Raw genomic sequence first — 24,085 nt, forward strand, 5'->3', positions numbered from 1 at the left:
TCTGGCCCCACGTCAGTAAGCAGCTGGAGGGAGACTCCCCGTCTCTACCAGCCTGAGCACAGCCGGCATCCCAAATCCCGGCCTTCCCATAGGCACGTCTGCGAGGATTCCCAGGACAGATGGTGCGGGCGGGGAAGTTCATCTGAGGGAGGGACCTCACAAAATCCCTTTTGCAGCTGTGACCTCCGCCCAGCAGGGGCACCAGGAGTCTGTGGGCTGGCCGGCTCATAAACACATCGGTCACCTCACTCCTCCCTCCGCCGCTGGGACTCATGCAGCTCTCCAAACACTGGGTTCTGATCCTTCTGTTTGCCTTAAACACAGTTTCCCTGGAAACAGCAGGGGTGCTGGGGCCTCAGGCAGCTCCCTGATGTGACCTTTGCACTGAGGGGCTTGGCCGATGAACCTCAAGGAGGGTCAGAGTGAAGTGCCAACACCCCCTTTCTCAGGAAGCAGGGAGATGTGGAGGTAGATACACAGGCGGAGAGAACAATGTGTGTCAGTGTTTCTCCTCTCCATCACTCAAGTTGATTTCCTTCTGGGTTTTAGTTATAACATGCTTATTCATCTTGAACTAATTCCTCCTTGTCACATCCTCGGTTTTGATGCATCTGTACATCAGCAATGCCACACCCCCTGCCTGGTTCCTGTTCACGGATTTAAATGCCGGCCCACAGGCCAGAGATGGTGACGACAGGAAGCCAACCCATCCCGAGCCGAGCTGAGCCGAGCTGAGCCGAGCTTCGGGTCTCAGCCCGGAATGAGGGCAGCCCCGCCGGGCTGGAAGGACTGGCTAGTGGCCCTACTCAGCTCTGTGGACCGAGCCAGGCCCCCCTTGGGCCCAGAGCTCCTCTTCCGTGGGGGCAGATGGGAGGCCTGGTTCTCTCTGAGGCCCGGGATCTGCAGTGACCCACAGTCACGGCCCTGCCGGGAGAAGCAGTAGACGCAGCGGGAGGAAATGTGACAGCAGCGCCAGGCAGTCACTCCCCAAAGTTCTCATTGAAAGTAGAAAAACCGCTCACAAGAGTCAGGCTGGAGGAAGCCATTTGAAAATGGCTGTTCCTTACATTTCTCACTCCCTACCTGGACACGTGGAGCTGGTCACAAGTAGAAAGGAGGCAGGTACAAAGCTAAGGGGAAACTGCGCTCAGGAAATTTTCTCCTGAAAGTGGATTCTGGCACACAGGTCCGCTGATTGTGCCAATCCCTGGAAAACGTGCACTATCTATTCCCAAGTGTCACTGCACATGAAATGGATGACCTGTGTATATAAGGCACCTGCTTCAGTCATCAGGGCAGAATGTGATGGCCTCTGCTGTGTGACTCCCAGGGTGACTGTGTGCCCCTGGGAAACATCTGGAAACACACTTAGGTGTCACGACTGTTATGGGGGGGTGGGGCGTAGTGGCAACCGGTGAGTACAGGCCGGAGATGCACAGACGGCCTCCACGGCAGAATCATCCAGCCGAGTCTCAGTGGTGCCAAGGTTTGGAGACCTAGTCACATGCTTGCAAAAAGGCACAATGCACGAAAGGACCCTTCTGCTGTAAACACACAAATTTTCTGGGGAAAACATTTAAAAATTTAAATATATAGTAGAGCTCTTAAGAAAATACAAATGCATGGAAACAATGGAAGAAGGAGAAAAATGAAGGAAAAGGAAAGAAATGTTTACAAAGGAGCGAGCAAGACTCCCTACAAAGGAAACAGACTGCCACAGATTGTCCACCAGGAAAGCCGGTCCCATCACTTCTCAGGCACCCCCCACTACCAGGAGTGCTGCTATCTTATCAGTTATGAGAGATGTGTCACTGGAGCATGCGTCCCCGTCTCATACCTGTGATGGAGGCGTTGTGATTCAAGAGGCCCGGGCATCACCCGGCGGTGGTGGGCTGACATGCTGAGGAAGGGCCACTGCCCACCTGGAGGGTCACCATCCACCTGGAGGGTCACTGCCCACCTGAAGGGCCACTGCCCACCTGGAGGTTCACTGCCCACCCGGAGAGTCACACCAGTTAAGTTGTCCTGTAAGAATGAGACTGAAATAAAGGAAGATGATCGCAGGAAACGAAGAAGTAAATTGTGACTCTTTGCTGAAACAACTTCCAAAGCATGTTCTTCAGGAAGAAAACAGATGAAACCACAAGGAGAGAGTGAATGCAAAGCAAGCTGAGCAAGTTAGTGGTAAACACGCGGTGACAATGCAACAACAGTGATGGCACCAAGGGAGGGGATTAAACAAGACGAAGCCAAAGCCAGTGATCACACAGGGCCCACGAAGACGGAGCAGAGTTACAGCCTGTGGTTCTTGCATCATGAGAGGACAAAGGAAGTGCCTGTTAGATTTTAACTTTCTAAAGGCAAGTATGTATGTATGTCAAAATATGCAGAAGAGCCACCCAAATAAGAGAAAATATGTACCCGGGGTGCCAAAAAAATGTATACAAGTGGACACTCTGGTCAGCGTTGCTCAAGCAGTAGTTCGCCGTAACCAGAAGTGTCTGGACGCTGATGGTAACCACTTTGAGCACCTCTTGTCATTGCAGAAGTCAAGTGTGACTTGTGTTCATCTTTTGTTATCGGTATATACTGAGCATTGCAATTTTAATCGTTTTTTTCCTTTCTTAAAATGTGTGTACATTTTTTTGCACCCTCTATATCATTCCAACCAGGAGAGGAAATAAAAGGAAATAAAGAAATTCCTATCAATACAATATGGGAGGAAACAAAGAAAAAGCACAGTAATTAGCAAACCTGAAATAAGACTTTGGAAACAAATTCAAGTGCACTTACTCATTGGCTATGAATCTAACCGGCCATCAAAGGATGAGAGAGAGAGGGCATTCTTAAAACACAGCATCACAGAAGGGTTCAAAGTAAACGCATGTAAAGAGATCCCTCAGGAAAATACAAAGCACAAAGGAAAGGAGTGTCACAATATGACAGGGGGAACAGATTTTAAAGAAAGACGCATTATTAGGGACGTGAACCGCAAGTGTGCGATGATAAAGAGCCGTATTCACGAGGAGAACCAGCACTTGTGGGGTGCAGTCCTCACGGGTATGCAGCAGGAAGGAAGGGTGGCGTTCACTAAAGGGGAACCTGGCAAATCCAGTCTCAGCGAGACTTTCATCAGCCCCCTCCAGAGACCAGCACTCGTTGATCGGCACACATCATGTGAAACACTCACTCACTTTTCATGGACACGAGTGAACCCTGCCAACAAGCACACATGGAGGGTCTTCCAAAACCAGCCCTAAGGAGGTGACAGGGAAGTCTCAACGAATACGAAACACGTACAACAAAACTGAAAGAATCCTCAATATGTGGCCTAGAGTCTTGACTTCACAATAAGCTAGAAATGAATAACAAAAAGGCAAACCACAGACTCCTTTCTGTTTGGAAGTTTTAAAATACCTTCTAAATAAATCACAAGTCAAGGAAGAAAGAACAATGGAAACTAAAAACAGTTACCCATTAGCGCCCACAAAAACCCTGCATATGGAAGTCATAGGATTCAGCTAACATGGGACCACGACTGAAAGCCTATTAGCTGAGCACGCCACTTGGAGACACAGCACAGCCCCAACAAAAACAAAAAGAAGGGAACAGTAAAGTAAGAACAGAACGTAAGGAAATGGAACATGAAGAAAAAATTGAGAGCACTGGTACAAATAAAACTGGCTCTTTGGGAAGTTTGATTATATTAATCCATCTCTGGCAACACGGATCGGACAAAAAACTAAAAAGAAAACACCAATTTCTTTGGTAAAGTGCATAATGCTATACCTCTAGCAAGACTGACCAGAGATTAAAAACCAGGGTAAGCAAACAAAAACAATAAACCAAATGAAAATAATGCAGCAATATGCACAGGAACCATGTTTCAAATCTTAAGAGGAAATCACGAACAATTTATGTTACAAATTTAAACACTTAGGTGACATGGAAAATTTCCTAGTGTACATTTGCAATCTGACTCAAAAAGTAATAGAAAACATGATGAGACCCACAGGCATTAAGGAAAGTAAATAGATGCTCAAAACCCCACAGAACCGCTTTCATGTCCACATGGCTGTATAGGTCAGGCCCACCAAACCTTCACTGAACACATGATTCCTGTGTTTTATAAGCTGTTTGTTGAAATCCAACAAGAGGAAACCTTCACAGTGCATTCTACGGGCTGATGAAACTGTGGTATGAAAACCAGGTACGCACAGTACAAGCGAAGGATTTCAGAGGCCAGCCTCCTTTGGGAACACAGGCTGCGATCCTAAGCAGAATCCTCGCATACGGATTCTAGTGGTGCGCTATGAAAACGTATCGTATGTCACCTGATGTCTGGACTCTGCAGGAAAACCCACTGGGGTGGTGGTGGGAATGTGGGTGGGGTGCAGAGGAGAAGAACGGTCATGAACTGACACCTGTGAACACTGTGTGGCAGGCATTTGGGAAGTCCCATTCTCTTCACTTTTTATATGTTTAACATTTTCTGCAATAAAATGATTTGAAAGTGTAAACAAAAACTTTATAGCCAATACTGTTCATCCAGTGAAAGCATGATTGGGTTAACACTGGACATTTCACTAATGCAATTCATCTTATTTAATAAAATTAAATGAGAAAAAAACAAATATCTCAAAAAGATTAAATTTTCACACCATTTGCAATATGTGTGTATGCACATAAGACTAGAAGAACTTTTCCTTGCTCCTAAAAATAGTGCATCTACGAAAAGTTACACAAACAGTGTGACCTATGAGAAGGACTTTAACATGGAACAAGACAGAATGTTCACTGACTTTCTTTCCATGCTCTCTGCTCGCTGTTCACATGGGGTCCCAGCTGGACTGGAGGTCCCAGCAAGTGCAGGGGTCCTAGAACAACAAACCGAAAATTGATTAGAATGTGTAGTCAGTATTTATTAGGGAGAAACTCTTCTCTCTCTTAGACCCTTTCCTTCTCCGATTCACCCCCCAAAACCTTTCCTTCCATGTAGAGGAGACCCATTAACTAACATCCCCGTCTTATATCTCTGTGCAGCCCCACCCCCACCCACTCTGGGGAGGCTGAGTGATGTAGGCAATTCACAAAAGAAACTCAGAAGGCCAATAAAAATATAAAAAGATGTTCAAGCTGAGTGGTAACCAGAGAAATGCAAATGAAAATCACAATTAAACACCGTTTTATATCCATCAGATTAGCAAACATCATAAAGTCTGATGATACCAAGTGTTGACCAGAAGTAAGAAGGAAAGTCGTGCTCCCTGCTGAGTTTGCAGAGGGAATGAAGGTTGCTGGTCAGCTGACCTGAGATGGGAGGATTTCCCTGGATTATTGAGGTGGGACGGGGGGCAGGAGAGAGAAAACCAGAGAGACGGAGGTGTGATGACTCAGCCTGATGTTGATGGCTTTGCAGGTGGAGGAAGGGGCCACAAGCCAAGGAGTGTGGACACTGCAGATGCTGGAGAAAGGTCAGGGAACAGACTCTTCCCTGGAACCTCCAGAAGGAACCAGCCGTGCTGACACCTGGACTGAGCCCCGTGAGACCTATTTTGGACTTCCAACCTCCAAAACTCTTAAGATGAATCGTGTTGTTTTAAGCCACGAAATGCATTGACATCTATTACAGCAGCAATAGGAAACCCATGCAACCGCTTTGGAGAGACATGGGGTCTATAAGCAAACATTCTCGTTCACGTGGATGCGCAGACAGACAGATGTTTATGGCAGCACTGTTTGTGGTACAGCCTGAATGCCCATCAACAGAAGAATGGACGGACCGATTTGGGCCTGGTCAGCTCGGGAGCACCAGCCGTGGGGCTGCACATGGGGGCCTGGCTTCCATGTCCAGTGGCGGCAGGCGAGCCTGCTCCTGGTGCATTTACAAGGCAGTGAGGGGGTGCAGACGGGGGGAGCGCTCCCTCGAGGGCTACTCAGTGTTCCCCATGGTGGTTGTCACCCATCTTAATGTCACACTGGGTGAAGAAACAAACTCTAAAAATGATGTCACTAATACAAAGACATGGAATGATGTCTTTTATAGAGACACATGTGATATAAAGGTATAGACACATGACAAATAGACCTATCCCGGCTTCAGGGCTGTGGCCACCTCTGGGGATGGAGGAGGGGACGGGGTGAGGGTGGGGCTATTGCTGGAGTTGTTGTATGTTCTCTTCCATTTAAAACAGGGCTGTCCAAACTGTTTTCAACGTTTTTTACCAAGGGCCATATGCGGTAAAATACACAAACAGCCGGGCCACTCACTCGAGGTGAAGTACGTATTGCCTCACCAGGTTTATTTAAGTAAACTAAATATAATTTTAGAATTTGCTGCGGGCCAATTAAAATGGATTGTGGGCCGCAGTTTGGACACCCCTGGTTTAAAACTTAACAATTTGAAGGAAATACAGCAACAGGGTGACCTGCTTCATCCACTTGGTGAGCACGTGAGGACTAACATACTTATATGAGTATGTTTGAAACAGTTCGAAATTTAAAATGTTTTTAAATAAGAAAAAGGCAATGAACCAACAGAAACCAAGAGATACAGCGCACACTTTGGATTTGGACTTTAGTGGTGCATGCTGCCCCTCCTGCCACCCCACTGGGTTTTATTTTAACAATCTAGGAAGGCTCTGAGCAGCGTGCTGAAACCAAAATCCGGTCGGGAGGACAGAGGCCGGGACTGGGTCCTGGTGGGAGCCTGGCCACCCACAAGCTCCGCTTTGCAAGCTGGTCAAGCCCCAGTCTCGGCGTCCTCCCTCTTGTCACACAGACATCCATTTGCTCACTGACTCCAGGGCAGGGAAACCCACTGCAGTGGGGGGCCCAGAAGCGAATGAGGCTGATCACGCCTCCCCGATGTTTACTATGTGGCTACGAGCCATGGCCTTGGACAAGACAGCTGGCTATGAGGTCGGAAGGACTGATGTTAACTTCACACGTCTCTGCAGACTCACGGGGGCCTGACCCTGGCCGTCCACCTACACAGCTGCCTTTAGTTCCTTCAGCTCTCAGCTCTCAACTAGCAGACAGACATAAGTCCTACCTTATCAGCTTCACAGAATGGTCCTCAGTGTCAAAAGATTGCTGTGCAAAGGCTTTGTAAAAAGTGCTAAGTAAGTATTAACTATCAATCATACATACTTGTTAGAAGTAAATAGTGAATAATAAACATCAGCCTTTGCCTGTAAACCTGTAAACCTCCGTAGTTAATACCCCTCTCAGTGCAGACAGTTGAGATCCTCTCATGACAGGCCCCTGAGAATCCTTCAATAAACTATGTTACCCCTAAATTATCTGTAAAAGTACAATCTTCATATTAAATATTAAATATTATCTCATGTTCCTCAGCCAATCGAAGGGCTGGTTAGGATTCCTGCAGCCTCGTGGGATTTGCTTCTGAGGCACAAATGCAGAGAAGTTAAACTTCTGTGTGTTTTCCATCCGTTTTCCTAATCGTCTATGATATTTTTGAGATGAACTTAGATGAGCTCCCACTAACACTTTACGTACAAACTCTGTGGCTCTGACTCGGGATCCTACAACTTCCACTGTTATGAACAGTCTGAACGCAGGCAAATTAAAAATATATTTGGCAGCAAATAAATATAAGTACACTGTAAATGAAATTCTACTCTAGGAACTATTATTCTCATGACATGAATTTTGCAACTCACTTCGAGTGAGCTGAAATGCCTCCCCTGTCAATCACAGAATCACTGCAGAGCTGGACAAGATAAGTGTCAATTTATCGAGTGGGGAAGTCACATCGGCTGGTCAACCCAAACACAGATGCATTTGCAGTGCACCCTTGGTGAACCGAGTCCACAATCTATCACCCAGCGAACGCACCACAGCAAGTACCACAGAGGGTTATCTTTGCCAAAGGTCCATCATCATCAACATCTGAAACTATATTTTGATGATTTTACAATAGCTGGTTTGCATGTCAAACAGAAACCTGTCATTGAAAGAGATCTCTACAACGCCAATCCCCTCCAGGATGGAGAACGGAGACCCAATGAAATAGTCTAAAGACAACAAGGAATGTTGGATATTGTGAAGGACGGTTGAATGCAATTCTCTTTCAGAACCATCAGGACCATCCAGATGCTATTTCACAATGGGGACAAGACATTTGTTCAGAGCAGGACTCAGCAGGCTAGGATGCTGTATTCCAGACAGACCTGCTGTTAGAGCTGCTGTTAGAAGTGCTTTCTAGACCCAATGCACAGGGAGTGCACGGGGGGCCTCAAAAGCCTGCTAAGTGTCCATTTCCTAATGACCAGGTGGGACCAGGTCTATTTAAGCAAGGGCGGAAGTCTCCGCCTGGCAGCTGAGGACCAGCCTGAGTACTTGGTACTTAAACAAGCTAAGCAACTACTTTGTTCCGCACAGACAGCCTGTGGATTTCTCCTCACAGAGGGATTAGGAAGAGTCAGTTCTTCCTGGTGCACAGACGCTTCGTGGGCTCCACATAAATTCCACTGTGCGGGCTTCTGCTCATCCAAATCCCGAGACCTACCATCTCCTTCTCTTCTTCACAGTGAGTGTCTCTGTCAGCATGGACGTGAGCTCTGGATGTACAGCCATGATGAGTGTCATTGGCGGGAGCTGCGCTATATCAGGGACTGATACTACTCTTGTCACAAACCGTAAATGCAGCCCCAAGAGGTGAAGTGTGTCACAGGAACTGAAATATGAAATTGCAACATGTGTCCCCAAATGGGATGAGGACATGGAAATGGAGGAAAATAAAAATACACTGAAATTAATGATTTGTTATTTTGTTCACTGAGGATTTTATCATTGGTGAGGAGACCATGGCTGAAACAAACATAAAAATGGAAATATAATGGAATAAAAAAATAGAATAAAATAAAAATGTAAATAAAAGTACTGATTAGAACGTTCTTAATTCTGTAAAGATGTTAAGAACAAGAATACATTCTTACTCCAATAAGAACGCTCATTTCTTACTGAGGAGAAATGAACGACTTTGGAAAAACTTCAGGGTTCTTTGCACTCTGTGTCGTTGCTGCTCGGGGTGCCTTCCGCAGGAGTGAGGGCTCCCCAAACCACACCACCTCCAGGAGTCGTCCTGTCGCCCATGCGCACACCTCCTTCCACCCCTCATTTTGCCACGCCGCCGGGCCGCATCCGGACCTGGACCGGGCCTCCTCACTGGCCTCTTCTTAGCCCCATTTCAGCTGGATAGCGGGTCTCTCCAGACAAGTCTGACCCAGTTCCCCCTGCTTCTGAGAGACAGCAGACACTCGGACAATGCCAGACCATCTGCGAAATGGAGCTCTGACCACAGCCGGACGGGTCCTGCCCGGGAAACCCACCCCTCACGCGCAACAAACCTCCCAGGACACTGACTGCTGTTTCAGACTTGCAGGAAGTCAGGCTGCTCTCCCCGGTGACAATCCTGGAAGTGCCGTAACTTCTCTAACGATGGGCCCCGCCGGCCAGGATCTGATCCACACCTGAGGGCTGCCCTCATTTCTGTCCTGCTTCCGACACAGAACGAGCTGGAGAAACCCAAAACACTCCCCTCACCAAGCACCCCTCGCATGTACCACAGCTTCTTTTTCCTACAGTCCTGAGTGCTGTTTCTGAATTCACCCACTTCTTTCTCAACTTTTCCCACTCTCTGAAAGCTCCATGTGTGCAAAGGGGCTGCTGTAACCAAACACCACAGACCAGAGGCTTAAACAACAGACATTTATTTCTCATGGTTCAGGACGGAAGGCAAGACATCAAGGTGCAGGCAGTGTTGGTTTCATTCTGAGGCCTCCTTTCCTGGCTTGGAGGCGGCTGCCACCTTGCTGTGCCATCACAGGACCTCTTCTTTAATCCCCTTGTCCAGCGCCCCACCCTCATGACTTCACCTCACCCTAATCAAGACCCCACCTGCAAACACCATCACACTGGAGGGTAGGGCCTCAACATGAGGATTTGGGGGGACACGAACATTCAGAAAGATAAACATTTCGTTTTCCTAAATGATACTGTATGATTTGTTAAAATACATTGTGGTATCTTCTCTGACATTATAACTAAACTTTTTCTAATTCTTATAAATTGAGTTAGAAATTCTCATGTATCTAATTTCTACCTTAGCTTGACTCTGATACTTGGAAAGAACTAGTTTACCCTTTACTTTTATAAGTTGCTAAATTATTTGTATTTCAATCATGCTGGAAGTTACAAATGGTTTCTAAAGATCCAAAAAGTCAAATTGTCCCTTTTTTAAACTTGAGGAATGGGGAAATAGCTCATGTCTCTTCAACCGCACTTGAAGGATCCCCCTGCCCCCAAACCTATCATCTACTAATGCCCCCTCGAGTTACAGGCCACATTCTGCCCAGGTGAGTTTCCTGCTTTATTTCCCCTTCACTATGAGTGGTTACAACCATATCTGTTCAGAGGAAAAATATGCTAAAAATATAAAATACTCAGGCAAACAAATGTTATAACATGGAATGTCACAATTAATCCGTGTTTCTGCACATTACGCTGTGAATGAAAATTGCCAAGATAGAGTCATTGTGTCAAGGGAACTAAAATGGAACCTTATGCACACCCCACTCTTGAACTCTTGAACTTTTAAGTCAACCATGAAACCACATCCAGAACTTGACTTCCTTCTCGCCATAGCAACCAGAGCATCTTATCCCTCATGAAAGGGACCAATCCTTTCATCAGCCAGTGTCCTTCGTTTACACATGCGTAGGGACCTCGCTGGGAACAGCACTTATAATTCCACCGCCTTTGTCTGCATACTGGACCTAACTGACCCCTGGTGAACTAGCCAGAACCCTTCATTTGCATGGAGGACCTAAAGGGAAACCACACATGCGGCCGCTACCTGAATCTGTGACTCCCAGATTGCAATCTCCTGCTCAGATGCCTGCTCTTCGTTGTTCATTACAGCCTAACGCGCTTTTTCAGGTTAACACTGCCTGGACCATCTGCCTTCCTTGCATATCCTTCTCTGTTTTTATAGCATTAATAGTCTGGTTTGAAATTTAGCACTAGATTTTCAGACTGACTCAAATTAGCTTCTCATCACTGACATTCTGGATTTTAACTCTGTATTTAAAGTATTTCCCCCAAAGAGCTGTCTCTCCCAGTGCCCGCACACCCCAGACACCCAGCCCTTCCTGGTGGTGACTGGGTGATCCTCACAGAAGAGGGTCAGGCACCCATGCTGACTCCTTACCCTACAGGAGGCCAGGCCTGGCCTGTGACCTGCACAGCCACACAGGGCCTGAGTACACCTGGTCTGCTCCTTTCCTGCCCACAGCCTCCTCCGTGACCTTAACCAGCTGGGCTGTCTTGGTCACTCAGCTCTGTGGCCTGTGGTGTCTGAGCTTGGCTGCTCTGTCCCTCAGCCGTTCCTTGTGTTCCTCAGGGACAGGAAACAGACATGGTGAGCAGACTGGGACCCATTTTCAACTCAATTTACTCCTTGTGCCAAATTCTGAGGTTTTATAAAAGAGGAGGTAAACTCAGGAAGGTTATGAAGATGCCAGCCTGAGGCCACGTAATTGCTAACAGCCCGGCAAGCTGGAGCCCTGGGCTGTGTCCTCCTGCAGAATTACCAGGGAAGCAAAGGCATCTGGCCGTAGGCAGATGGGAGGACCTAGCATCTAGGATTATACTTATTTACTCCAAACGTGCTGGACAATAAGTGCCAGAGTCAAGAGCACTGGCAAGGAAGCAGCCTGCGGCCTTGGGAAGTTGAAGTGTGTGTCTGGGCCTCCACAGTGGAGACAGGGTGGGGGGAGCGAGAGAAAGAGAGGAAAGGGGGGGGGGAGGGAGACTGATCAACGGCTGATTTGGATGTCAGATCACTGAGGACACATCCATCCCTGACGCCACAGCGGCGTTTCGTTTGGAATATGCGCCATTTTTCTGGTTAGTTCGCTTGGTGAGTGGGCACAGTGGTTTGCTAGTTGCACAGACAGGCCAGGATCTCCAGGTGGGGGCTGCATTCCCATCTCGCTGCACTTTGGAGTCTGGTTTGCGAGAAAAATAAACGGTCAGGAACCCCAGGGAGACCCAGGCCCATTGCATCCCCTTCAGGGCTGACCCCGCTGGACCATGGCAAGCGACAGAGCCTGGGGTTTCCATCCTGTGACACAAGGGCAGGGTCTGCCATCATGGAGGACGAAAGGGAAGTGTGTGTGCACTAAAAACACTGCCCTCCCAGCCCTAGTTGTATAAAGCACCCAGAATGCACGACTAAATGGGAAAAGGAATTTTGAGGCCATTTCTCCGGAATGGCTGCAGGCTGTGCAGCCTCACAGACCCAGGTGAGGGTGGAACGGGCCTGAGTCTTGACTCAAAAGCCTCACCAGCTCGGAGGCCCTGGCAGGACCAGGGTTCCCATCACTTCTGGGCCACACAGTTGAGAATCAGTCCATTCTTACAAAATGTCCCGTGTGATGTCTTTGCAATAAAACTCCATCATGGGTGGCTTTGAGTTCTTTTTTTAAACAGCAACACATGTTTTGAGAGTTTAGGAAGACCCTTTTACCTCTGCCAGGAAGCAGGTTCTGTGAAGCAGAAGGGTGTTCTTCACAGACTCAGTACAGGACTTGCATTTGTCGGCTCTGGGCCCTTTGAAATGGTTACATTTTGGAGGTTTCACAGAACGCAGGTTCCCCTGCCCCCAACTCTGTTCACTTTCAGAAACCTCAGTCTCCTACCCTGTACATGTCACTTCTTTGTTCTAAAACGTTAATCGCTTTTCAAAATGTTCATCTCCTTAAACTGATTCCGGAATCTAGTTCATACCCCTAGTCTGAGTCTACTAGTATTTTGGCCGGTTTTCTGAGTTTTCCTTCAAAAGTTCCCACAACCAATCACTTAGCCTGAGGGCAGGGTGAGAGACCGACTCCGTGAGGGCCCAGGGGGGATGCCCCGCCCCTTATTTCGGGGCTCCATCCCTACTTGGGAGACGCTCTGAGTCATTCAAGGTAAAGCTGCTGCAGGGTGCTCAGCTGATTGCTGCTCTGACATCCCATCTTCCCCTTGAAATGCTGACATTTCCTTTGACAAATAAACAACAAGAAGTTATTTTTTTCAAAATACTTTTATGCTCAACTGAAGTGGACTGAAACCAGAGTTTGGGCTGTGCTCATATGAGCTGCATTTTCCCACTTGGGGTGAGAGCGCCCACGTGACGGGAGGAACAAGGGTTTGCTGAACACCTACTATAGGCCCAACAGGGAACCTCCAGGAGGGATGGTGAAAGGGAAAGGAAACATGTCCCTGTGATTGGCGAAGACACAGCATAATCCGCACGTTTATTCACGCTGAGGACTTAACAAGGGATTCGCACTCCAATCCGATTTCCAGAACACAGTCCTGCAGCCGTCTCCTAAAAAGAATGCTTTTGGGGAGGGATGGTTTATAAGCACTGGGGACACACCGCCCAGAGGAGTAGGGCCAGGACAGAGGTGAGCAGCCACCAGGTGACAACACAGACACCTGGAAAGCGAGGTGAGAAGTCTGTCCCGGGGAGATGCTGACAGATGCAGTCAGCTGGCCGGCTCAGCTCGTGAGACCTGACACTGCAGAGGTCTCCTGGAACGTCTCCATGGGGTGGGGAAACGTGCCCCCGAGTCACTGCGGGGCCCAGCTCAGGGCACCTGCTCCATCACCACCTCTGGCAAGCAAACTGGCAACATGACATGCAAACCCATGTCTGCATGTTAAACGGGCCATTGAAGCTCGATTCCTTAGCCCTGGGAAGGCCCCTTTGTGCCTGTCACATGCCTGTCATCCCTGGGTCCTCAGGTTGTTTTTGGGACACTGGCCACTTTGCCTGGGCCAGAGCCTCTTGGCCAGCTCACACCATGGTCATGACCTTCAGAGCGGCTGGCTGGAACCTGCGGATCTTCTTCTTCAGGGCCTTGGAGGCCTTGATGCGGCAGAGTTTGGGCACCGGGGGCAGGGGCGGCCTGGAGCCAGCTGCAGCCCGCGGGGGCTGCTGGGGGGCTGCCCGAGGCCAGGCCAGGTGGCTCCCACTGGCCCGGACACCGCCCTCCACGTCACTGCCACTGGACTCCCCATCCCCGAAGCGGCTGGCAGTGTGGTCGCTGGCCGGGTCCTCGTCCTCGCTGGTCTCCGCGATGGTGGAGTGGAACAGGGAGGCACACTCGGCTGAGTGCTCCGAGCCGCCAGACTCGCTCCTGGCCTGGGCGTCCTGGCGGGGCAGCCTGGGCCTGGCCCGGGGGCACACAGGCCGCGGGCCACCCCCTCTCCTTGCTGTGGGCCGTGGGGGCCCCAGGCTAGGGCCCTGGGCACTGGCCAGGCGGGCCCTGGCTGAGATCTCCACGGAGGACTGCCACCTGCGCTGTTTCCTCCGGGTCTCCCCACCGGCCGCCATGGGTGGCACTGCTTCCAAGGGAAACAAGGCCTGGGCCGAAGCCCGGTGGCCCTCTTGGTGGGCCACCAACAGGGGGATGAGGAGGGACACAGGGTAGAGGCTGGACTCAGAGCAGGACCGGCCGGGCGCCTCCCCCACCAGGGTGGGCCTCCTCTGGAGCCCAGCCCCCCACTTAGGGGTCAGCTGGGGGCTTACAAGGGCGCCCCAGGGTGGTGGCTGCCTCCCTACCCTTAGTGCCTTGTCGCTGGTCCCCCTCCCGATCTTCAGAGCCTTTGTCATGGGGTGGCCAGTTTTCAGCCCCATGGGGGAAGCTCTGCTGCCAACACAGTGGGGGTGCACACACTGCCCTGGGGCCAGGGCGGGGCTCTCCCTGACCGCAGTCCTGGGGGGTGACCTGGCTTTGCCTTCCCAGCAGTCAGGAGCTGGCTGCTGGGCCTGAGAGCCAGGAGATGGAGGCCTACACCCCAGCTGAGGGGAGCCCGGGGTGGTCCCCACACAGACACAGCTACTGGAGGGCTTGTGGCCCTCCTCGGGAAGGCAGCTGGGGTACAGGGTGCCCACAAGGGGCACAGGTCCCTGCTGCTTGAGGCCGTTCTCACTGGCGTCCCTCCTCTGAGCCACCCCTCCCACATCTGCTCTTCCTGGGGTGTACAGTAGCTTCTCTGGGTGGCCTTCACTCTCCGCTCTCTGGGATGGGGACACCTCACATCTTGGGGGTCCCTGCTCACTCACATGGCCCCTTGTGGGGTTCCCTTGGCCCCGCAGTCGTAACAGCCTGTCTATGTAGGCTGCAGCTGGGCCAGCCTCAAGGACAGGTCCAGTCCGGATTGAGCTGGGACCTGAGGGGCCGGGAAGGGACTCCCTAGGGGGTGAGGGGCCGTCACGCTGCAGGGTCTCCTTGGTCAGAGCAAAGAGGGGGCTCTGCAAAGCCACCGCATGTAGGGGGCTGGGGTATGGGTACACCTCCCTGCCTCCCTTGGACACCAGGTCACGCTGGTACTTGGGGTCCAGCACGTTGGGTGGGAGGTCCATCCCATGGCAGAGAAAGGAAGTGGACTTTGGGGCAGCACTGGCCTTCTGGAGCCCCACCTCAGCCGCCAGGACTCGTTCAAGGTCACCTGGGAACAAGAAATGAACAAATACAGGAATGAGGGAAGATGCTAACCCAGTCTTATCCCACTTCACAGCAGCATAACGACAGCTGAGCGCTCCTCCATCCGGAGAAAGCCACGCACAGCTGGCCACTTGCGTCGATGCCTGGACAGAAAATGTCTGTGGAGACCTCAAGTGTGTACTGATTCCATCACCGGTTCCAATGGTTCCCCTTTCAGGGACAGATAAATCCTAGACACAAAATGTGTCAGTTTGAGGCCTTGTTCGTGGAAGATTCTGAGGATGCCTGGAAAGACAGGGACCTGGGACCACAGGGTGGGCTCTGGACAGAGGTCGGGGGCACACCTTCCCTGAGGACCAGGGGACATCGCAGGGTGCTCACCAAGGACAGACCACACGGAATCACTAAGCCGGGTCTTGTATTGGAAATGAAATGCGTCCAAAGGTGGCGTCCTTCTGTTAGGGACAGCCAGAAGGCAAGTCAAGGCCTGGAGACGAGCTGCACATGGGCGGAGCTCCCAGGTTCACGGTCAGCGCTCTGCACTCTGCTTGGACGGAGGCCACTCAGGCTGCATCAGGGCTTGGGAGGGTGTTTGAGAAAACTGTCCAATGTTTATTTCATATAATAAGAAAAATGCTTAGAGCAACGCTTCAGCCCTGCCCTAATGACCACAAGTGGCTATGTGACTCCTACCTCCACCTAAACCCCCGAAACGCCTACAGAAAATGGGGAGCAGTGCTGCTAGGTTTCCTGCCATGCTCGACATCCCTACCACGTGGCTGGGACCCGGGGGTCTGTGCCCCACAGACATCCCCACCGCCTAGGTGGGACTTGGGAAGTCTGTACCCCATAGCCGTCCCCACTGCCTGGGTGGCACCCAGGGGTCCACACCCCTTAGCCACCCCCACCATCTAGATAGGACCCAGGGATCAGTGCCCCACAGCCGTCCCCACTGCCTGGATGAGACTTGGGGAGTCTGCACCCCACCGCCTGGGTGGGCCCTCCCAACCTTCCTGATCTTCTTTACCTGTAGACACTGGCCGGGGTCGGGATGTGTCCTGTAGCGGCTGGACTGCACCATCTTCAGTGGCCTGGGGTCCCCATGTGGGCACAGGGGCCCCACACATGGTGGTCTCGTCAGCTGACCAGGGCCGGCAGTCCCCTGCGCTGGTCCGGGCCATGAGGGTGGTGGGCAGCAAAGTGCCCAGGGAGGAGGACAGGCGGTCACTGCATACTGACGTGCAGGAAGCAGACAAGGAGCAGGAGCCACCGTCACTCAGCTCGTAGAAGCCTGGACGGGGCAGACAGAGGCGGTCAGTGCAGGGTGTGTGTGTGTGTGTGTGGGGGTGTGTGTGGTGTGTGTGTGTGTGTCATGTTGTGTGTGTGGTGTGTGGTGTGTCTGTGTGTGGTGTGTGTAGGGGTGTGTATGGTGGGGTGTGTATGTATGTGTGGTCTGTGTGTGGTGGTGTGTGGTGTGGGTTTGCGTGTGGTGTGTATGTGTGGTGTGTGTGGTGTGTGTGGTGTGTGTGTGTGGGGGTGTGTGTGTGTGTGTGTGGGGGGTGTTTGGGGGTGTGTGGTGTGTGTGTGTGGGTGTGTGTGTCATGTAGTGTGTGTGTGTGTGTGTGTGTAGGGGTGTGTATGGTGGGGTGTGTATGTATGTGTGGTCTGTGTGTGGTGACGTGTGTGTGGTGTGTGTGGTGTGGGTTTGCGTGTGGTGTGTATGTGTGGTGTGTGTGTGTGTGGTGTGTGTGTGGTGTGTGTGTGTGGTGTGTGTGTGTGTGTGTGTGTGTGTGTGTGTGTGTGTGTGCGCACCTGAACTGGGCCGGCTGTCGCTGTCTGGGGCCTCGATGGAGGTCCTTCTCACGTCCAGCTGCAGCTCACTGATCTGCTGGTCCAGCTGGTCCAAGTGGGTTTTCAGGCCAACGTCCTGGCGTCTTAGCCGATTCTAAGAAGCGACAGACGAGAAAACTGTTTCCAGTACAGAAACGGGAAGGGCATGTGCACGTGTACAACCTCGGCTCCTGCGTCAGCCTAACCGGCAGCCTTCCTTACCTGTTGGTAGGCGGGAAAGCCCACTGACCCCTCCCACCTCCCACAGGTTTTTCCCCAACTGTATACTGTTTTATCAGCAATTTTCAATTAGCCGTCTTTAATAGGGATGCGGAGTAATACGCCTACGGGGGTGAAGTCTGGCTTAAAACAGCACAAAACACCTCCTTCAGCAGGCACCCCACACGATACTTTCAACTGCTGGCTTTTTTCAGTTCTGCGTGTGAACACCCTTTCCTGTGCTGGTGCAGAGTGGACTTGTGTCCGGTGCCTGTGTTGCCGTATTCTCTCCCTGGTCCATGGTGCATAGATGGGGGTGGGGGTGGGGTGGGCAGCCCTTTGATCTTTCAAGGGGATGGAAAGTTCCCAGGAGAGAAAAAGGCCCCCATTCTGTATATGCACAGCCCCCAATACTGCACTATACAGGTTTCCTAGGCTATCAGGGAAGGAGGGGGCACTGCCAGCCTGAGGAAAAAACAGCCTGAAAATCTGCCTGAGGGTCTTTTTGGTTCAGAGGGTCCAACTTAGTTCTGCCCTAAGAGGCTCTATCATCTCCCCGTCTCAGCTTCCCAACTGTAAAACAGGGGATTGTGGGTATTAACCATGCTATGTAATATACATACAAAACATGCGTGCAGACTACATACATACATATGCTCCACACGTGTATATACCATGTAATAGACATGATGCATGTGTGTGTATACTATATAATATACATGATATATGTGTATATACTATATAATATACATATGCTACATGTGTATGTACTATGTAATATACATATACTAGCTATGTGTATATAGTATATAATAAACATATAATAGCTATGTATTACATAATATACCTGTGTGTATATACTATATAATATACTTACAATATGTGTGTATACTATGTAATATACATATAATACATGTTTATATATAATGCACATGTAATACCTATGTGTGTACATACTATACAATATACATGATACATGTGTACATACTATGTAATATACACATGCTACGTGTATATATTATATAATATACATATGTGCATGTACTATATAATATACGTATACCTATGTGTACATATAGTAAATAATATACATATTAGTATACCTATGTGTGTGTTATATAATATATATTATACATGTGTACATACTATGTAATATACATATGCTACGTGTGTATATATATTATATAATATACATATGTGTATGTACTATATATGTATACCTATGTGTACATATAGTATATAATATACATATTAGTATAATACCTATGTGTGTGTTATATACTATACATATAATACATGTGTATATACTATGTAATATACATGATGCATGCATGTATATATCAAACCACATAATACACGCTGTGTTTAGTGCTCATGATATATACTCTCACACACAAACACATACACATGTCAAACCAGCACCAAGGGATTCATAAATGACGATCTCCTTCCTGCAATAAAACTTCACCCTGTTGTCAAGGTCCACTGCACAAATTCCTTGTTTTGATTAACAATTATGTTTAAGGGAATAATTAACAAAAGTAATTATATGGTCCATCCTGTTTAAGAAAATGATTAATTGTATTTAAATTGTTGTATTGGAAATGAGGAACTCCCGAGGCCCAGCTTATGGGCCCAGAAACATTACTTCCGTAATTTCAATAACGTGAGAACTCATCAAGCACAGAAGCAGGTGGCAGCAAGTTCCAATGCTTTTGAGAGAATGGGGTGGGCACAGCGTGCCCTGATAGTGCCCCAGGGCCCGCACTCAGCATGGTGATTGGCAGACCATCACCTCACTGCATGTTCCTTAGGACCCACTCCTGGGCCTCAGGACACCCTCCCAGTGTGACCTCACAGTCATTCTGTGATCGTACACATAGCATGGCACACACCCGTCCTGACTTATAGCTAAGCTCCCAGACCCACCCTGCCTGGCCTAACATCCTGGCTTCTCACCTTGAACACTGTTACACCTGGGGAAACCGGTCCCCAGGTAAACGCCTCTACCAGAGCACCAGCAGAGCACGCAAAGATGGGCTTCCAGCAAGTTACCATCATGTGAAAACACTTCGATTCCTACAAAGGGCCCAGTGCGTACTTTTAGCACGAGTGAATTTTCCCCGTCATCAAACAAGACCATGGTACCAAGGTGAAGTGATGTCCCAAGGCAGGCCACACTTCAGTGTTTGAAGTGATCTCTTCCTCCTGAAGGATGAAGTCTCGGACCCCCAGCTGGCTTCCTCCCTCCCTCCCTCTCCAATCCCCTTCCAAAACAAGAGTCGCCCTGTGTTTGTGCTGGAAGCCACTGCTCGGTGACGGGTGTCTGCCAGCCGGGCCTTCCATCGGTGGGTTCTGATTAATGCTGAGAGGCCACCACACACAGCTCCGGGTCCTCACAGATGACTTCCTGCATCCTCAGAACGCCTGTGGACTTCAGGGGTTAACGCTGGGGGTTTACACTGTCCTCATTAACCTCTCCTGTCCATCACTTGGGGTTTATGTCTCTGCTTCTCATTAACTCCTTCTTGGAGTCTAACTGTGCTGCATGAAAAGCCCCTTCTGTGACCAGGATGGAGCAAGACCCCTGCAGAGCCGGCCACACAGCGTGTGTGCCCACGCGGTTCTGCAGAGACAAGCTTGTCACACAAACGTCAGTGCTGAGTGGCGCTGACTGTTGCAGCCACACTGATTCCCTCCAGCACAGGGAGAAAGCTTGGGGCCCCCCATCTCTCCGCACCCCACAGGCACTCAGGTTCACTGTCCGGCAGTGGACACTGTGTCAGAATCCCCCTGGGCCTGAGCACAGGCTCAGGGGAGGGAGAGCACACCCACGGCTCCCCAGGAGGTGGATCACCAGGTACAAATGCAGATTCCTGGGCCCTTGTCACACCCATCGACAGATGCTAGGGCTCGCCTGGGAACCTGCATTTTCACAAGCTGCCCAGGGACTCCAAAGATTTAATTATGACTACAAACCACAAAAGGTCTGAGAACGTCTATCCAGGGACTGCCATCAACCAACAACATCGGGCTCGTCCCGTCTCTAAGAGGCTCACTTTCACAGGATGAGCTGCTTCCATTTCCTTTGCCTTTTGCTCCTGTCTGCAGTTCAGCAGCCCAGCCTCCTCAAACCTGTGTGGCAGTCAGGGGACAAGAGTGCAAAACACCCCATGTTCAGGATACAGAGGGGCCATTGACGACACCTCCTTTCTTTCCTGGAAAGCTGAGACTGTGCAAAGGAAACACTTCACGCATGAGCTCCGTGGCTATCGCCTGTGCCCTACGGTGCTTAAGCGTCACTCCCTCACTTGAAAAGAGGTCCATCAATCAGTAGCAAAGCCTGGGGCACAGATTAGCCTCATGGATAACAGGCCGAGACATGTAGACAGAAACCTTCAGGGTCCTGGGAGGCCTCGCCCTCACTCGTGACCTTGACAGGGCTCCTCTCCCTGAGAGTTCACCAAGCAGCACGGTCAACCCTCAGAGAACCCAGACACCAAGGTCACAGCTGCAATCAGACCGTCAGTTTGTCCTGCAGTGTTTATTGTGGAAAAGGAATTGTTGCCACTCTTAGGACAAGTCACGACCAGCAAAGTCAACTACCAGGAAATTCTTCAGCGTAAGATCTCACTAAAGAGTCCCCAGTCTGTGTTCACCTCCCACCTAAGGGGACGTCTCCCACCAACGCCCGCCCGCAGAGCCTCCTGCTGGGACCCGGGGCTTCCCACTCCTCAGGGCACCTAACTCTGTCTGCATCAGTGCTGCTGGAAGCCTAGCCGGAATCAAATGGGGGGTGGGGGTGGGGGTGGCACCACTTCTGGGGAAACCACAAGTCTCCCTGGAAGACACAGCAGGGGAGCAGGGGCTGGCCAGACAGTAACAACTACTTTGGGCAGAGGTCACGGGGCTTCAAGAGCTCAGAGATCTAGAGCAGGGAGATGGTAAATCCTGAAATGATTTCACCTGTTACAGCATAACAGTCGCTCATGTATTTATCCAACACGAAACACCTACTGCGCGTTCTGTGATTTCAGACTCAGCGATTAAACAGGTGCAGTGTGTTTTGATAAGCATGATTGTGACAAATGCTGCTCTTGTCCTAATTGCATTTCAATCCCCAGAAATGCTCAAGCTCATTCTCACTTGGGATCCCCTGCAAGATAAAGGTGCTGAGGGTCAGATAAAGCTCTTCCTGTCTTCACACCTGAATGGTGACCCCTGGCCAGGTGGACACAGTCGGGGGTGGGGGTGGGGGTGCTGAGTTAAGTGGGAGTTAGTGCATGTGCAGCTGCCCTGGAGATGAAAGTCTCCCGCTGTGCTCATCGTCACAGAGCTAGGATCATTCCTAATTTTTTCCCTGTAAGAAAAATGTAGAAGTGTTAAGCGCTGAGCTGATGTCACACACATTTCAATTCTTCTTCTCTTTTGATCACATAATCTGTTCCAAGAACAAAGTTTCAAGACAAAGTCTGCATGTTCCTTCTGGTCCCCACATTAAAAAAAAAAAAAGTTAAACAAAAGAACCTGTTTGATCTTCTTCCCCAAAAGGCTACTAGTAATTAGAGGCTGAGTGAGTGCTCACAAGTCTGATCTGTGTGTTACTGAGGCCAAGTTAATCATCAACTGTGCTCCTACCCCCTTGATAGAACAATTCACGGAAGCATCTCAGCAGCTCCTTCCTGCTACACGCGTGTCATGCATCTTTGTGGGCTATTGTGTGCTCACTGAGCTCAAGTGCCAGGTAAGACGCATCTGGGTGCAAACAGCCTACGCATGCTGCCATGACATGAAAAAGCGGGCGCGTAAAACTACGTGTGAGGTTTCCACTCCATGGCCAGCTCCAGTCCTCCAAGTAGGAGCAGCTGAGTCACAGAGAGGACAGGCTGCCCAGTCAGGGCTGCTGTTGGCAACATGGGAAGACAGCAGGGGTCCTGGGGGCATCTCAGGACGCTGGCCTTCCTGCCCCTGTAACCCAGAGAAGCCAACAAGTCAGTGTGTGTGGGGGGCGGGGGGTGGGGGAAGCTGAGCTCAGCGGGGAGCAAAGCTGAAGCTTCATCCGGCTAGACTACTTGGTACAGACAGCAACTTTTAAACAGGAGGGACTTGATTTTCTAATTTAAAAACAATCCACTCAGAGTAAGAGAGTTAATTAACCCCATCGAGTAGAAATGTTTCTATATAGCCTTTTACTTTTTCCCGTAAAAATCACTGCAATACTACAAAAACTCTCTTGATTTGTTTCCAATACACGAACTGAAACCACACATCTGATTAAAGCCAGAGGCGCAATCACGCCGGGGTCTTCCGTGGATCGCACAAAAAGGATCTGGCCTTGGAGGGTACTCTGGGGACAGCCGAAACGCGACGCTGAGGCTCTGGCTGCACCGCCTCTGGGACTCGGGGACACACCTCCTTCTCCAGGTCAGGGGCCGCATCCACACGGGCTTTCCCCAACATTTGTTACAATGACGTGGCCCCATCAACTTGAGACATTCCTGGGGTCCCTTCGGGGTACGCGCCGCACGCCAGCACTGCTGTCCCTGACCCTCCGGCTGGGAGAAGTTGGTACGGTACCAGGGGAATGTGATCCTAGTCACTAGCTGCTCCCACCAGGGAAAACCGATTTATGGCGTTCTTATCAGGACAGCCCTGAAACTCAAACCGACAGGAATGCATCCTCGTCTGTCCGCCGGGAAGTAGCAGAGACCGTGCAGCCCCAGTGCCCTGCGCCTCGGGCCTCCGCCACCCACTCGTTTGCAACCGAAACCCCAAAGGGCGCCCCTCAGCCGGTCGGACCGCCCTCCGCGCGGTGCCTGCACCGGGACGCGGTGCCCGCCGCCCCGCGCGCCCCAACGACCCCGGCGCGTGCTCCTTACCAGTTGCTCCTGCAGCGCCGCCAGCGCCGCCTCCAGCCGCTGCTCGTGGGCACGAGGGCCGCGCGGGGCGGCGGGAGCCGCCCGGGGCTGCATGGCCAGGGCGCCCCGCACGCGCGCCTGCTGTCTGGCGCGCAGCCCCTGCAGCTCGTGCAGCCCAGCGAGTGCCGCGCGCAGCCGGGCGCCCACCCTGCGGCGGTCCCAGCCCGCAGGCCCCGGCGGGCCACCCGGAGCCCACATCCTGTGCCCAGGCCTCCAGCAGCGTCCCCGGCCTCCCCAGCGGCGCCCCGGCGGTGCGCGCGGCCTCCTGCGCCGCTTCTCCCCGCCCCCGGGTCCGCAGGTCGCCAAGGTGGGGTGGGACCTATCGGTGGCCGCGGAGGGCGGTGTTTGCACACGCCCCGAGGTCACAGCGGCCGCCCCCCGGCCCGCCCCGTCGGCTGAGCGCCGCGCCCGGGTCCCCCGGGACTAGAATGCGTATTGCGACCCTCAGAGGGGACGGAAGGGGAAGGACGAGCCCTGGCGGGAGGGGGGAAGGACGAAAGTGGAATACACATGGGGAGAAGTTTAACTTAAATTCTTGGGACAATATCGTAAAGACCGTGTTATCGTGTTAATTCATTACAAATTTGAAAA

The 24,085-nt window shown here is 51.0% G+C and overlaps 1 protein-coding gene across 1 annotated transcript; it reads right to left on the bottom strand.

The window, feature by feature from the left end:
• Positions 1 to 13,095: 13,095 nt before the first annotated feature.
• Positions 13,096 to 23,944, bottom strand: DACT2 (dishevelled binding antagonist of beta catenin 2). Its single transcript, XM_074333857.1, has 4 exons — positions 23,456 to 23,944; positions 17,340 to 17,472; positions 16,555 to 16,818; positions 13,096 to 15,531 (listed from the first exon to the last, which is right to left on the bottom strand). Exons 1-4 carry the CDS (start codon positions 23,690 to 23,692, stop codon positions 13,874 to 13,876), a joined length of 2,292 nt encoding a protein of 763 aa, XP_074189958.1. The 5' UTR covers positions 23,693 to 23,944; the 3' UTR covers positions 13,096 to 13,873.
• Positions 23,945 to 24,085: the final 141 nt, after the last annotated feature.

Source organism: Rhinolophus sinicus, linkage group LG05, assembly GCF_036562045.2.
Source record: "Rhinolophus sinicus isolate RSC01 linkage group LG05, ASM3656204v1, whole genome shotgun sequence".
NCBI classification, from domain to species: domain Eukaryota; kingdom Metazoa; phylum Chordata; class Mammalia; order Chiroptera; family Rhinolophidae; genus Rhinolophus; species Rhinolophus sinicus.